General features: G+C 32.5%; 3 protein-coding genes across 4 annotated transcripts; 2 read left to right on the top strand and 1 right to left on the bottom strand.

Moving 5' to 3' along the window:
* Positions 1-2,003: 2,003 nt before the first annotated feature.
* LOC107431042 (patellin-6) lies at positions 2,004-4,473 on the top strand. The gene is made up of 4 exons (XM_016041917.4): positions 2,004-3,079; positions 3,206-3,330; positions 3,598-3,739; positions 3,858-4,473. Exons 1-4 carry the CDS (start codon positions 2,345-2,347, stop codon positions 4,122-4,124), a joined length of 1,269 nt encoding a protein of 422 aa, XP_015897403.3. The 5' UTR covers positions 2,004-2,344; the 3' UTR covers positions 4,125-4,473.
* Positions 4,474-7,476: 3,003 nt separating this feature from the next.
* LOC107431284 (aldose reductase) lies at positions 7,477-9,610 on the top strand. Of its 2 annotated transcripts, XM_016042176.4 has the most exons (7): positions 7,478-7,665; positions 7,963-8,013; positions 8,121-8,194; positions 8,297-8,591; positions 8,708-8,779; positions 9,036-9,278; positions 9,391-9,610. In XM_016042176.4, exons 1-7 carry the CDS (start codon positions 7,519-7,521, stop codon positions 9,478-9,480), a joined length of 972 nt encoding a protein of 323 aa, XP_015897662.3. In that variant the 5' UTR covers positions 7,478-7,518; the 3' UTR covers positions 9,481-9,610. The 2 variants fall into 2 exon arrangements, with proteins under 2 accessions (XP_060674035.1, XP_015897662.3); XM_060818052.1 differs by lacking the exon at positions 8,708-8,779 and having other exon boundaries at positions 7,477-7,665.
* A 976-nt stretch (positions 9,611-10,586) lies between these two features.
* On the bottom strand, positions 10,587-13,338 carry LOC107431086 (probable protein phosphatase 2C 65). Its single transcript, XM_016041966.4, has 5 exons — positions 12,786-13,338; positions 12,017-12,367; positions 11,783-11,900; positions 11,467-11,690; positions 10,587-11,344 (listed from the first exon to the last, which is right to left on the bottom strand). Exons 1-5 carry the CDS (start codon positions 13,011-13,013, stop codon positions 10,922-10,924), a joined length of 1,344 nt encoding a protein of 447 aa, XP_015897452.3. The 5' UTR covers positions 13,014-13,338; the 3' UTR covers positions 10,587-10,921.

The following is a 13,338-nucleotide window of genomic DNA, read 5'->3' as shown; positions in this document are numbered from 1 at the left end:
TAATTATTTTGGTACCTAAAATAATTTTTTATGATATCATATATATGAAGACGAAGAAGAACTAAATCATCCAAAAAAATGATCTACAACCAGCATGATGACATAATTTTATTTAATTAAAATATTTTTATTATTTTTAACATGATATAGTCTTCGAGTAGATTACAAAGCAATAAAAAGTATAGAAGGATATATATATATATATATATATATATATATATTTATTTATATGTTTTGCTGGATATTGAAGGGATCAAAAATATTCCTATGCTTATTATAAGCTGCTACCAACTTTAATTAACAACGGTCACTAGAATAAGAAAATACTTCATCAGGAACTAACAATATGTTGCTTTGTTACAGTAAACCTGATTAATGATGTTAACCTTGATTTTTAAAGTTGCTTACGGTTAAAACCCAAAATTTGTCTGTAAATTGTAACAAGCAGAGGCTATCGTAAAATTAATTGTTATTAAAATGGAATATAAAGTAAAAAAACAAAATTATAAGATATATTTAAACCTTTTTAATTGTATGTTTTTTAAATATCCATTGTACAATTAACCTCACTCTATTTTGGTACAATAAGCCTACGGTCGAAGCGTATAAATAATACAAACTATTAAAAAGGAGGAGGAAATACACAGACACACATATATATATATATATATGTTTCCATTAATTTGATTTTTAATGTACTCGAGCATAATGTTAAAAAGTTCATCTTGTATAAAATAAGAAAGTGGCCGTAGCGTGGCAATAAAAAATTGCATAAGTTTATTATTATGATACTAATCTTACATCACGCATGCGTCTAAGGGTCAATTTTAAGACAAAACGCACTTTTTTTTAACTAAAGAAAAAGTTATATCAGTTGTAGTATCTAAAAAGACAATTAGATAATTACACTGTTTAAAAATAAGAAATTAAAAATTGCTATTCTTTTATATTAAAAAATAAAAAATTCATTTTGTTTCAAAATTACCAAATATTGTTTTGACTGTATATAAAGTTCAAAAAATCAGAAATATTAAAAATTTAAAATATAAAATTTTTTATAAAAATATTAAAAAATATCAAATATTAATAAAAATTATAAAAAATAATAAAAATTTATTTTATTTGGATCCTTTCAAAAAGTAAAAATTTTAAAAAATTTTAAATATTTTAAACAATGCATACAACTTATTAGGAATTAATATTTTTTAGATAACTAAGAATGACATCGTTAATGGCGAAAGACATTACCAAAACCAAAATGAATTGTCCATTTTGATTTTTTTAAATAAAAAATAAAAGAGTCCAATTTATTAAGAAATATTTTATCTTTAAAAAAATTTAATACTAGAACGAAATAAATTCATACTTAGCTAATTGAATTTAAAAAAAAAAATATGGAAGGAATAAAATTTGAATAATATTAAATATTTATTTATTTATTTTTTTTGGGTGAATAATTTGAATAATATTAAATAATAAGGAAGAAATTCCGTGTAATGAGATGAAAAGGGAGCTTCTTTTGGCATTACACAGGAAGCGTTTGTTAATTTGTTTTGGGGCCAGACATGGAGAGAGCTTATTAGGAGGAGCTGAGAGACAGAGTGACTCGGTAGGTGTGTCAGAGAAAACGTGGGCCCACAAACAAAAATAAATAAATAAAAAAGGGAAGGGTATCAGTGGGTCCCACTGGAGAACTCAAGAAACCCGTGCCTCGTGGCACGGCTTCATGCCCACTCTCTCTTCTGGCTCTCCTCCACCATCCCTCAATCCTCAATTATTATCACCCTCTCTGCACTCCATTCCTCTCTCTCTCTCTGTGTACGGTCACTCAGCCACGGCTTTTTTTTTTTAAATTTCATGCTCGGCACGACTCGGCTCGACTAATCAAAATCATGCATTGCCGTACTCGCTATTATAAAGCGCGTGTTCTCACTCTCTGCCTGTTCCGAAAAAATGTTTCAATCAATTTTTGCTTTTGAAAGTTCAAACTAAAATCGCGGCTTTATAAACAAATGTATTTTTCGCTCACTCTCTCTCTTTCTTATCTGTGTGTCTCTTTTCTCGTTCCCCTGTTTTCGTTTATTTCTTTGTCTGTTTGTCTGTTCGGGTCTCTCACAGGACAGGGTTCCTTTCTCTTTCTCTGATATCACACTTAAGAGAACCCTCTTAAAACTTTCAGAGATTCAAAAGCCACAGTTGCTTCTCCTTCTTCAAAAAAATAAAAAATTTCGGTTTCTTTAAAGACTAACCCAAGTTTTCTTATTAATCTGCATTTTTTTTTTCTGCCTAAGACTCCATCTGGGTCTAAATAAAAAAAGAAAAAACAAAAACAAAAACACCATTAATGGACGCTTCATCACCAATCTCCATCCAACAAACCCCACTCCAAGACCAACATTCTGAACCCACGCCCAAACCCGGAAAGAGAAGCTTCGTCACTACTCTGATGGAGGCAGCCTCTCTCCGTTCCCATTCTTTCAAAGAAGACACGTATTTCATCTCCAACCTCAGGTCTTCCGAGAAAAAAGCTCTGCAAGAGCTCAAGGACAAGCTCATGGCGTCCGATTCCTGCTGCGACGGTTCCATGTGGGGCACTCCTCTGTTGGGTGGAGACGAAAAGGCCGACGTCATACTCATGAAGTTCCTCCGAGCCAGAGACTTCAGGGTTGTCGATTCTTACAACATGTTGCAGAAATGCCTGTCGTGGAGGAAAGAGTTCGGAGCCGACAACGTTCTGGAGGAGGATTTGGGTTTCAAAGAGCTTGAAGGTCTGGTGGCTTACATGCACGGCTATGACCGTGAGGGACACCCTGTTTGCTACAATGCTTATGGGGTTTTCAGAGATAAAGATATGTACGAGAAGATTTTCGGAGACGAAGAGAAGCTGAAGAAGTTTCTGAGATGGAGGGTTCAAGTTCTTGAAAGGGGGATTAAACTTCTGCATTTCAAGCCTGGAGGTGTGAATTCCATCATTCAGGTTACTGATCTCAAAGACATGCCTAAAAGAGAGCTCAGGGTGGCTTCTAATCAGATCCTTTCTCTTTTTCAAGATAATTATCCTGAAATGGTTGCCCGGAAGGTAAAACCATTTTCTGTTTTGTTTATGAGTTTATTTATATTTTTTTGGTTTTTCTCTCTTAATCATTCACTTAAGAATTTTTAAAATTTTTTTTTCTTAAATTTTTTTTTTTTTTTGGGCTTTCAGATTTTCATCAATGTTCCATGGTACTTCAGCCTTTTGTATTCCATGTTCAGTCCGTTTCTGACTCAACGAACGAAGAGCAAGTTTCTGATATCTAAAGAAGGAAATGTTGCGGAGACACTTTACAAGTGAGTTTTTCTACTGTCTCAAACAATGTCACTCTGATGGGATTTTTTTGATTGAGAATCTTTGTTGAATTCTTATGGGTCCTAAAACTTTTTAAATTTTTCTGCCAAAGAGGTTAAAAATTCCCTGATGGTTATTCCCTACTCTGTCAAATTTTCCATTTCTGTTTTGGCGTTTTATTATCTTTTTATTGTTGGTAAAGAAAGTGTAAAATACGTTCTCCTTTTTTTGGGTTTCTAAGAAAAATTATTTGTGTGGGTTCTAATCAGGTTTATTAGGCCCGAAGACATTCCAGTTCAGTATGGTGGACTGAGTCGACCCAGCGATTTGCAAAATGGCCCTCCTAAACCAGCTTCCGAGTTCACAGTCAAAGGAGGAGAAAAAGTTAACATTCAGATCGAAGGGATTGAGGTTTCACAAATTCCGTTATCGACCCTCGTTCATTTTCTTTATGACCCTTGTATTTAAAAAAAGAAAAAAAGAAACAAAAAAAGCCACCAACGCTTTCTCATTTTCTTTTCTTTGTTAGGCTGGAGCAACAATCACATGGGACATAGTTGTAGGAGGGTGGGACTTGGAATACAGTGCTGAGTTCGTGCCCATTGCAGAAGGAAGCTACACCATTGCCGTAGAGAGGCCAAGGAAAATGAATCCATCTGAGGAAGCAATCCACAACTCTTACACTTCAGGGGAGGCTGGGAAATTGGTCCTCTCAGTAGACAACACTGCCTCAAGGAGAAAAAAAGTAGCTGCCTATCGTTACGTTGTCCGCAAATCAACCTCCATGCCCATCTAAAAAACTTCCAAGATATTCAAATTGATAATAGATATTTTCAAATATATTTAGAATATTTGCTGTCTTTTTATGTTTTTTTTTTTTTTTTTTTTGAGGGTTTTGTTTTAAAATTAGCAGTTTGTGAACCTTTTACTTTTTGTCTTAACCATAGTGTTCTGCCGTAATATATAAAAAATGGTGGGTTAAAATTAAAAAAATATTTGCTTAGTATAGGGGGAAAAAAAAAAGAAAAAGAAAAAAAAGAAAGCAGATTAACTTTTGCTTATAAACTTAGTGTATATTACTGTTTGTCCCTCTTGTTCAGAGAGATTGTTAACAGAGATAAAAGATTGGCTTGACTTTTATTGTAGTGGGTTTTGCCTGATTCAGTAGTAGTAGTGACTGGTGACAGAGTTTGCTTTCTTTATTATTTTATTTTATTTTTTTTCACTTTATGACAGAGTGTGGGTCTTGAAAGATGGGTTTATTTGCTTTGCTGGTATGGAGATCCCAGATATCAGAATTCTGATGAGATTATTAGATTACTTTGTGTCTTTTGTGTACTGAAAGGGATTTTGGTAAATTGATTACAATCTGGATTTGATTTTTATATTCTTTGGGGTTATCAGAAAGGGCAGTGAGAGTAAAAACAAAAGAAAAGCAAGAGGTTTTTCGTGTGTTTGGGTTTTCGATTTTTCTGATATGATTGCGAAATTTCATAGAGAAAACAGGGAATGGGTTTTTTAAAGATTGAAGAGCACAGAGAAGTCGCTGTGACTGTGTCACGGGTAGTTAACGTGTGCAGGCTGCAAAACAAAAGAAACATAAAAAGGAGGGAAAGGAGAAAAAAAGAAAAAAAGAAAAGAGAAGCTGTTGCGTGTAACGTGTTTGATCTTCTTATGAGTTCTCTCTGTTGAGGCTCTGCTATGGATAATGAGTCTCTGTATACTGTTTGATCTTCTTATGAGTTTTCTCTGTTGAGTCTCTGCTATGGATAATGATGTCTCTGTATACTGTTTTTCTCCATTTGAAAGTTTTAATCATTGTCTACTCAAAAACTTTTTTTTACCTTTATTTTAGTACTGCCCCCATTTCCCTATTTTATCTATTTGAATTTTTGGATATTAATTTTGCATCACGATTACTACAGGATTTTCATATCTTCTACTGGAAAAACCCCATAATATTTCAAATTCTGTGCAATGGAATAAATAATCAGCTAAAGTTTTAAATATCAAAATTTTTGTTGAAATTCCGTAGAAATTTTGATCTATTTAAGGTGTTGGAAAAAAATTTAAATCCCAAAAGATACAGAATTATTATAATATTTATGGAAATTTTTATTAAAATATTAATATTAAATATTTAACAATTTAATTAAATTTTTTTATATAAATTTCAAAAATATTTATCAAATTTTTCAAAAAAAATTTATAAAAAAGATTTATAAATATTATTGATGTTTAATAAATTTTGTTTATCAAATTAATTTTAAAAATAGTTTTTTATTTTTAATTATTATTTAAATATTTAATAATAGAAGAAATTAAAATTAAATAATCTTATTTTATTTATTGATAAATCAAATATGTGCTTGTATATATTTTGTGTAAGATGAATTTGTTAAAATTTTATAATTATAAATTAATTATTAATTATATAATAATAAGAAATAATCAAATAAAAATATAATATTATATAAAATTGATATGGCTAATATTTAAATTAATAATATTAAACAAATAAAAATAAAAAATAATAAAATATATTATACTAAATATAAAAGACAATCACATTTAATATAGAACTATTATAATTTATATATTAATAATTATATAAAAAATTATCAAAAAATATATATTTTTATAATTATTTTTTACATTTTATATCTTAAAATAAAAAAAAAAAATAATTTTTAACCATCTAAAAATATTGAATATCAATATGATATTTATAAAATATAATATAATTATAATAATTATTTTATTTTAATTAATAAATAATTTTATTATATATATATATATTTTATATTTTTATTAATAATAATTTATTTATAATCATTTATGTTTACTATACATCAATTTCATATTTGATTTAATAAATAAACTAATTCAAAAATTTTAATAAAAAAATTTATTTTTTTAATTAAATTTCTATTAACTTTCAATTTTTTTAACTTTCAATTTTTTTAAAAACCTTTATCCAGATATTTTTTGATATTTTTATAAAAAATTTTGTATTTTAAATTTTTAATATTTTTATTAATATTGAAAATTTTGAACTTTAAATTCAACTAAGACTAACTTGGCTGTAAAAAATGGTTTAAAAGTCAGTCTATTAATTAAAAAAGAAAAAAAAAACCAATATATATATATATATATATATATTTAGTTTTTGGCTAAGGAACCAAAAAAAAAAAAAAAAAAAAAAACCATTCTACTTGTGCAAAGGAGAACGTGGATATATTACGTTTCTGGATTAATTGCAAAGCTGGATGGGAAACCAAAAAAAAAAAAATAGAGATCGAGGAAATAAAGTGCACCTACAATTAAGAAAGTGGTGTAGGGAAGATAAAGTGCAGGCTTTACTTGGAATGGAATCTGTGTGCTGCTTTTTTTTTTTTGTTTGAATTATTTGGAATCTCTGGTAGATGCATATTTACGTAAGGATTAATAAAGGGGTACTTTTTGTTTTTTAAAATAAAGTACCTACGCAAATTATAATTATACATTATAAATATAATATAAGTGTGTGTTTGTGACCGGGAAAAACGGGTACTGAATGCTGTCCATTCTTAAAAATTTGTTGTAGACTGTGCAGCTGCTGCTGAATCAGTACTGAGGACTCAGGAGGCAGTCTGTCTTTACGAATTGGGTACGAACAAGATCTTTCTTTCTTTGATTCGATGATGACTGGTTCAGTTCATACTTTTAGCTGTTGGTAAATACCATGTAACATTGTACAATCTTATACATGTGCCTCCCCTTTTGTGTTCTTCATGGAAAATCTTGGATACCATTGTATTTGTACCTTCTGGTTTCTAAATGAAGTGCTCGTTGGAAAAACTAGTTGGTGGACGTCGTTAATGGGTTGTGGATTTGGATGGAAATATTTTAATTGGGCCAACCATATGAAAATCCCAGCCAATAAAGCCCAATCTAGGGGGATCCAAGTCCAGGGAAACCCCCCCATATAGACAAGAATTGATAATGCTACGTCTACGTGTTGGATAGGTGAGGCAGATGCGACACGTAAGCTGAAAGGTATTGGATCGTGTCTAGCATGCAAGTGAGCCATGTAGCTGATGATGGAGCAGCGAGCAGAGAGCTTATGTATGTATTATATATAATGTGTGTGTGTATGTATATATGTATATGTTCATCTAAAAGTCACCGCCACAGAACTCTTAAAGAAAATGGCACAGGCAACAGTTAATAGGCCACAGGAAGAGGATACGAAGTCGTTTAGGCTGTTGAGTGGGCATACCATTCCAGCCGTTGGATTCGGTACTTGGAGATCTGGTGCAGAAGCTACCAACTCGGTGTTCACTGCCATCGTGGAGGTACTCATCGTTACTTGTCATGCAGTGTGGCTGTATATAGCCATCAACTTATTTCTTCGTCAGTACCATATATTATGTTGGAATTTTACATAAACCACACTAAAACAATTACATTATATTATTACAATTCAAATAATTAATATTATGTCTTTGATTAGAGAGTGGTTTTCAAAAATATTATTTGTTTATCTTATTTTAAAGGAATATTCAATATGTATATTCAAACAAAGAGAAAGTAAAATTATTCGTTACATTTTGGCAATTTGGGGTCCATTAAGACCGATTTTCATGCTGCAGGCTGGTTACAGACACGTAGATACAGCTCCCGAGTATGGAATTGAAGAAGAGGCACTTTCTCTCTTTCTTTCTATAAGCTTAACTCTTTCAATTAATTATATATGGTGAACCAGGCCAAACTAGCTAGTTCCGACTCTAATTATATGTTTGGTAGCAAGGTTGGGCACGCTCTGCAAGCTTCCATGCGAGCAGGAGTTGAAAGAAAAGATCTCTTCGTCACCTCCAAGCCATGGTAACATAGACGTAAATATAAATAGTTAATATTTCTTATATGGGATTTTACTGACAGGAAAATTAAGAAAAATTTTTGTGGTACTGGTGGTGAATTTTTCAGGTGCTCAGACTTGTCCCCAGATAGAGTTCGAACTGCTTTAAAAAATAGCCTTGAAATGCTTCAGCTAGACTACCTCGATCTCTATTTGATTCATTGGCCTTTCCATCTAAAACAAGGTGCAAGTAAGCCTCCAAAACCTGGTGATGTATTGGAGTTTGATATGGAAGGTGTTTGGAGAGAAATGGAGAAACTTGTCAAGGACAACCTTGTTAAAGACATTGGAATTTGCAATTTCACAATCAACAAGCTTCAGAAGCTTCTGAGATTTGCTCAAACTATGCCTTCGGTTTGTCAGGTAATATTAGACTCCTCCGTTTTACATGGATAATGGATTTTGACTTTCTCTTATACTAGAAAAACAGAATGGGTCATCATCATCCAACTTTCTTGGTTTGTGGACCATATATATAGATGGAGATGCATCCTGGTTGGAGAAATGATAAGATGCTTGACTTTTGCATGGAGAATGGCATCCATGTGACTGTAAGATTGATTACCAAAAACAATATCTTATTTTATCGAATGTAGTCGTCCAAATTACATTAGGGGTTAATTACAAATAATATTGTGGTGTCGACCAATATCCCATATAGCATGGACCTGGACGATTTTTTTATTTCTATTTTTGTTTTATTTATTTTATTTTTTTGCTGGAATGGACCTGGACGATCCTGCCCAGTGGAATGCTAATATATATGTGATTACAAAGTGTATCTGACTGGATGACTTGATTTGATAGGCCTACTCACCGCTGGGGTCATCAGAAGGAGGAAGGGATATGATACACGATCAGACGGTTGAAATAGTAGCAAAGAAACTGAACAAGAGCCCAGGGCAAGTGCTAGTGAAGTGGGGCCTTCAGAGAGGGACGAGTGTGATCCCAAAATCAAGCCACCCAGAAAGGATAAAAGAGAACATAAAGGTATTCGGGTGGCAAATCCCAGAGCAAGATTTCATTGCTCTTTCTACCATCTTAGAGCAGGTACTACGGACATCTCAACTCTTATTCATCATTGGAGTTTGGACTTAGTGTCTAGTGGTGGTGGTGATGGTGGTTTTTCAATGTTCTTCTTTCTTTTTGCTGATGGTTGCAGAAACGAGTATTGGACGGTGCAGATCTGTTTGTGAGCAAGAGCTGCGGCCCCTTCAAGAGCGTAGCTGATTTGTGGGACGATGAGGACTAGAATTGCACCACCTGATGGGTTCTTTTAAGTGGCCAGCCCTACTGAGCCTTAGGGCTTTCCTCTTTCTTTTCCCCCTTTTTTTTTTTTAATAAAAAATATTGAACTCGAATGTCAAAATTTCTTTCCTGCATATATTTGTGAAATACCATAGCTGATCAAAAGTTATCGAAAAAAACAAAAAAAAAAGGAAGATGATGAAAAACTAAATATTTATGAAATGTTATGGTAAAGCATAAAGACCTAAAAAGAAATTGGCCCAGACCATCTAGTTCTTGGGCTTAATTTCTTCCAATACCTCTTTTCACACAAACAAGATCCACATTCCACTCTAATATAAATAACCAAAACAAATGCCCCTCTTCCAACATAAGTGAGAGAAATTGGTTTGTGAGGCATCACCTTCACAAATTATATTCAACCATTCATCTTCTTATTATTGTTCTTAACCACGAATTAGTTAATGCTCAAACAACAGCCTTGATCTCAGCTAAGCTAATGCACCCTAGGAAGGTTTTTAAGCGAATACTAATCCAACAAACCTCCGAAAATTGTTTGTCCCACGATAACCGCAATTGAAGCAGCGTTTTTTGGATAATGCAGCATCAGAATTAAGTTTGATAAAGAAAAACAATCCTATGAAGAGGAAACATTATTTTGGGAAAAATCCTATGCACTCACCTTTAAATATAGTATGAAAATTTTCCTTCTTTTAATATTTTTTTGTTATGTGTGTGAGGTTATAAAATCTTTGTCCTGGATATATATATATATATATATATATATATTTGTTTTTCCTCCATCCTTTTTAATGTCATCATTCTCAAACTCGGTACCCATTTGGGAAAATGTCCCAAGAAGAAAATTTAATTCCTCCATTATCCACATCGATCAGAACCACACCAGAAGCAAAGCTCCAAACAAACGAAAAAGCTCTTTATGTTGTTGATGTTGCATAAAAGTTAAAACCATAGTATAAGTTTATACGAAAATTTAAGCAGTGAGGTATTAAAAAAAAAAAAAAAAAACAAAAGAATCATAATCAAGACACCGCCAATATATATCCCCCACCCAAAAAAAGAAAAAAAAAGAAGAAAAAAAGACACTGCTAATTAATTAAAATATTTCTAAATCTTCAAAATATTACATAGATACATCATTTTTTTCTTTTCTGTTTGGTGGCCAAAGCATTTTGGAAAGAACTGCTTCTGTTTTCTTGGAGAATTATAAACGCATTCTTTACTTGGTATACAAGGGAGAAGAAAATTGCGATCTTACAACATCCAAAAAGGCTCCTTTTTTTTTTTAGTAATTATATTTCTCTCCCAAATTGCCCTTCTACGTTTTATAGTTGCTCTTTATGTTTCCCCCTAGCTATAGCCGCTCACTCTTTGTTCAAAAAGACTCTTCTGTTGGGGAGAAAATGGGCATATTTGAGAGCTTTTCAATGAGCTTCAACCTCCTGAACATCTTTAGAAGATCTCCTCAAAGTTAAACCTTGAGGCATTTTCAAAACAGTGTCTACTCTACTAATTTCATCAATATTACTCCAATTCCCTTGTGATGAATTCAACGAAATCTCACTATCCGCAGACCGAGGACTTCTATGACAGGTCTTTGGTATACGAGTAACAAGGTCTGCATCATTTAAATTGCTCCTGGTCGAGTCAGATTTGGAGTAAAAACTATAAGTAGGTTGGTCTTTCAAGAAGAGGACGATTACTGCACAATCATCAATTTTCGAACATGGATATTTTAGTCTCCAAGCTCGAACAGCTCCTTTTACTAGACATTTAGCTGCCAGGGATCTCCTCCTTGCTGAAGCAACTATTCTTACAACCTCAGTGTTTGATAAAGCATCCCAAACCTGCACAAACCATGACAATTCTCAGTTTAATGTGTGAATAAGCCTCTTTTTCAAAAAGGGTCATTCTCATTTTTTTTGGTTATAAAAGTTTGATCATGTTTGTTTGGTGTTATTGTTCTTACCCCATCAGTGGCCAAGATTACAAATTCATCATCATCTGTGAGTTTTCTATAAGAAACATCAGGGACTGAAATAAGGCCATAATCTTTGAGACAGAAATCCCCAAAAGCTCTTGCCATTGCCAGACCGGGACAATCTACGTCGGGCATCCATATTCTATAAACACTTGGTTCTGCATCCACTGCAAAAACTCTGCCTTCACAGCTCTTGATTCTTTCAGCCTCACCTAATTTTACATCAACCACGAAACTAAGATCAATAAGACTGAAAGAAGTCGCAAAAAAAATCAAAAGTCAAAAATCAAAAAGTAAAACCCACTTGGAACATCTGGTTTAAGATCTACTGTAAGTTGGACAGGAACAAGTTCTTCATCCTCTCCCCTAGAACAAAGAATTGCACGAGAATCCCCCAAATTGGCTATTATCAAATGGTCACCCTGAAAGAGAGAGACAGAAAAAAAGAAGAAGAAAAACATGTAAATGGAAATGAAAAACAAAAGAATAAATCTCTCTATGGTTTGAATTTTTGCCAATTAGATGAGATGTTCTATACCCTTTTAACTATGGTCACGGCTGTAGAACCACTGCAGAAGCTATCCATTGAGGTATCTAGGCTAAGCTCTTGGTCAATCTCCTTGAAAGCTTTAATTAAACAGGCTTCCCATGAGGAAAGAGATAGAGTATTGATACTATGTTTCTGGTTATGGTTGTCTTCGGAATCCTCATTACCGCTAGAATCACCATCATTATTACGCTGGTTATGGCCGCTTTGTTGTGCAACTTTAACTGCTTTTGAGATCTTTGAAGGCAAATTGTCACGTACATGGCGCGCAACCATATGACCATAAGGACCATGACCATCAAAAACACCACAGAAATACATATCTTCCTCACCAGTAAAGTCCTAAAATATTATCAAAGTTTTGAAAATGAGTTGCAGGCATTTCAATTTTTTCATGAAGAATATAACAGAACAGGAAAAAATTGAGAAAATGAAAGGAAGTGGTTTTCATTATGGATAATAACAAATCACATGATGATTGATTATGGAAAAGTGAATATCTCAAAAAAAAAAATAAAAAAATTAATGACCTTGAAAGTTTAAAACATTGATTTAACAATGTGAAGATCATTTTAATAGCATTAAAATTTCCATATTTATTTATTAAACAAACAAATTTAACAAAGGAAAACAGGGTAGGAAACAGAAAAGAACAGAACTTGATGAAATTATGATGAAAATTGAGAATGGCAAACAAATTCATTTGAAACCAAGAATAAATGTCCAAAAAAAAAAAAAAAAAAAGAATTAATTTTCTAACCTGCCAAACAGTCATGGAATCTTGATTGATCCCTTTTCTGCCTTGTTGGGTATACATAGATATAAAATTTGAAAAACCATCCAACCTTATACGAGCCCCACAATCTCCATATTGAATATTTTGATCTTCATCGTCTTCTTCCTTAACATCATATACTTTTTGAACCACACGTCTTTCTTCCAAGTACCTTCCACTATGCATGCCATCTTTACTGCAGCAAGCTCCCATATTCTAATAACAAATCCACCCTTTCAGAATAAAAAACGTTGTAAAATTCTCAAAACCCAAAGAGACCCACCAGGAAAAAATAAAAAATAAAAAAAATTTACAAAAATTAATCAATAATTTTCGGAGATTTTCCAGTGGACCCCAAAAAGCTAAAAGCGGATGAAGAGGGAAGAAAAACTAGAAGACAAAATTCAATGGTGATGGGTGCCAAATTTTGAACCGTAGAGAATAGCATTTTATATGAAAGGACAAGAAAAGAAAGAGAGAGGTTTTCAAACAATTAGAGGCAAATTTCATATAAAAATGTTTACTCATTTGTTTTGTA

The sequence above is a fragment of the Ziziphus jujuba genome, chromosome 6 (assembly GCF_031755915.1).
Source record: "Ziziphus jujuba cultivar Dongzao chromosome 6, ASM3175591v1".
NCBI classification, from domain to species: domain Eukaryota; kingdom Viridiplantae; phylum Streptophyta; class Magnoliopsida; order Rosales; family Rhamnaceae; genus Ziziphus; species Ziziphus jujuba.
Note: the sequence above shows the minus strand (reverse complement) of the source record. Positions and strands in the feature narration are given on the sequence as shown.

What these genes read in the sequence shown, in the direction of transcription:
- LOC107431284 (XM_016042176.4), top strand. Translation starts at nt 7,519, where the DNA reads ATGGCACAGGCAACAGTTAATAGGCCACAGGAAGAGGATACGAAGTCG. An exon ending in TTCGTCACCTCCAAGCCATG is followed by an intron (nt 8,195 to 8,296) that starts GTAACATAGACG and finishes TGAATTTTTCAG; the next exon opens with GTGCTCAGACTTGTCCCCAG. An exon ending in AGAATGGCATCCATGTGACT is followed by an intron (nt 8,780 to 9,035) that starts GTAAGATTGATT and finishes TTGATTTGATAG; the next exon opens with GCCTACTCACCGCTGGGGTC.
- LOC107431042 (XM_016041917.4), top strand. Translation starts at nt 2,345, where the DNA reads ATGGACGCTTCATCACCAATCTCCATCCAACAAACCCCACTCCAAGAC. An exon ending in GTTGCGGAGACACTTTACAA is followed by an intron (nt 3,331 to 3,597) that starts GTGAGTTTTTCT and finishes GGTTCTAATCAG; the next exon opens with GTTTATTAGGCCCGAAGACA. An exon ending in TTCAGATCGAAGGGATTGAG is followed by an intron (nt 3,740 to 3,857) that starts GTTTCACAAATT and finishes TTTCTTTGTTAG; the next exon opens with GCTGGAGCAACAATCACATG.
- LOC107431086 (XM_016041966.4), bottom strand. Translation starts at nt 13,013, where the DNA reads ATGGGAGCTTGCTGCAGTAAAGATGGCATGCATAGTGGAAGGTACTTG. An exon ending in CCGTGACCATAGTTAAAAGG is followed by an intron (nt 11,901 to 12,016) that starts GTATAGAACATC and finishes TCTCTCTTTCAG; the next exon opens with GGTGACCATTTGATAATAGC. An exon ending in TAATCTTGGCCACTGATGGG is followed by an intron (nt 11,345 to 11,466) that starts GTAAGAACAATA and finishes TGGTTTGTGCAG; the next exon opens with GTTTGGGATGCTTTATCAAA.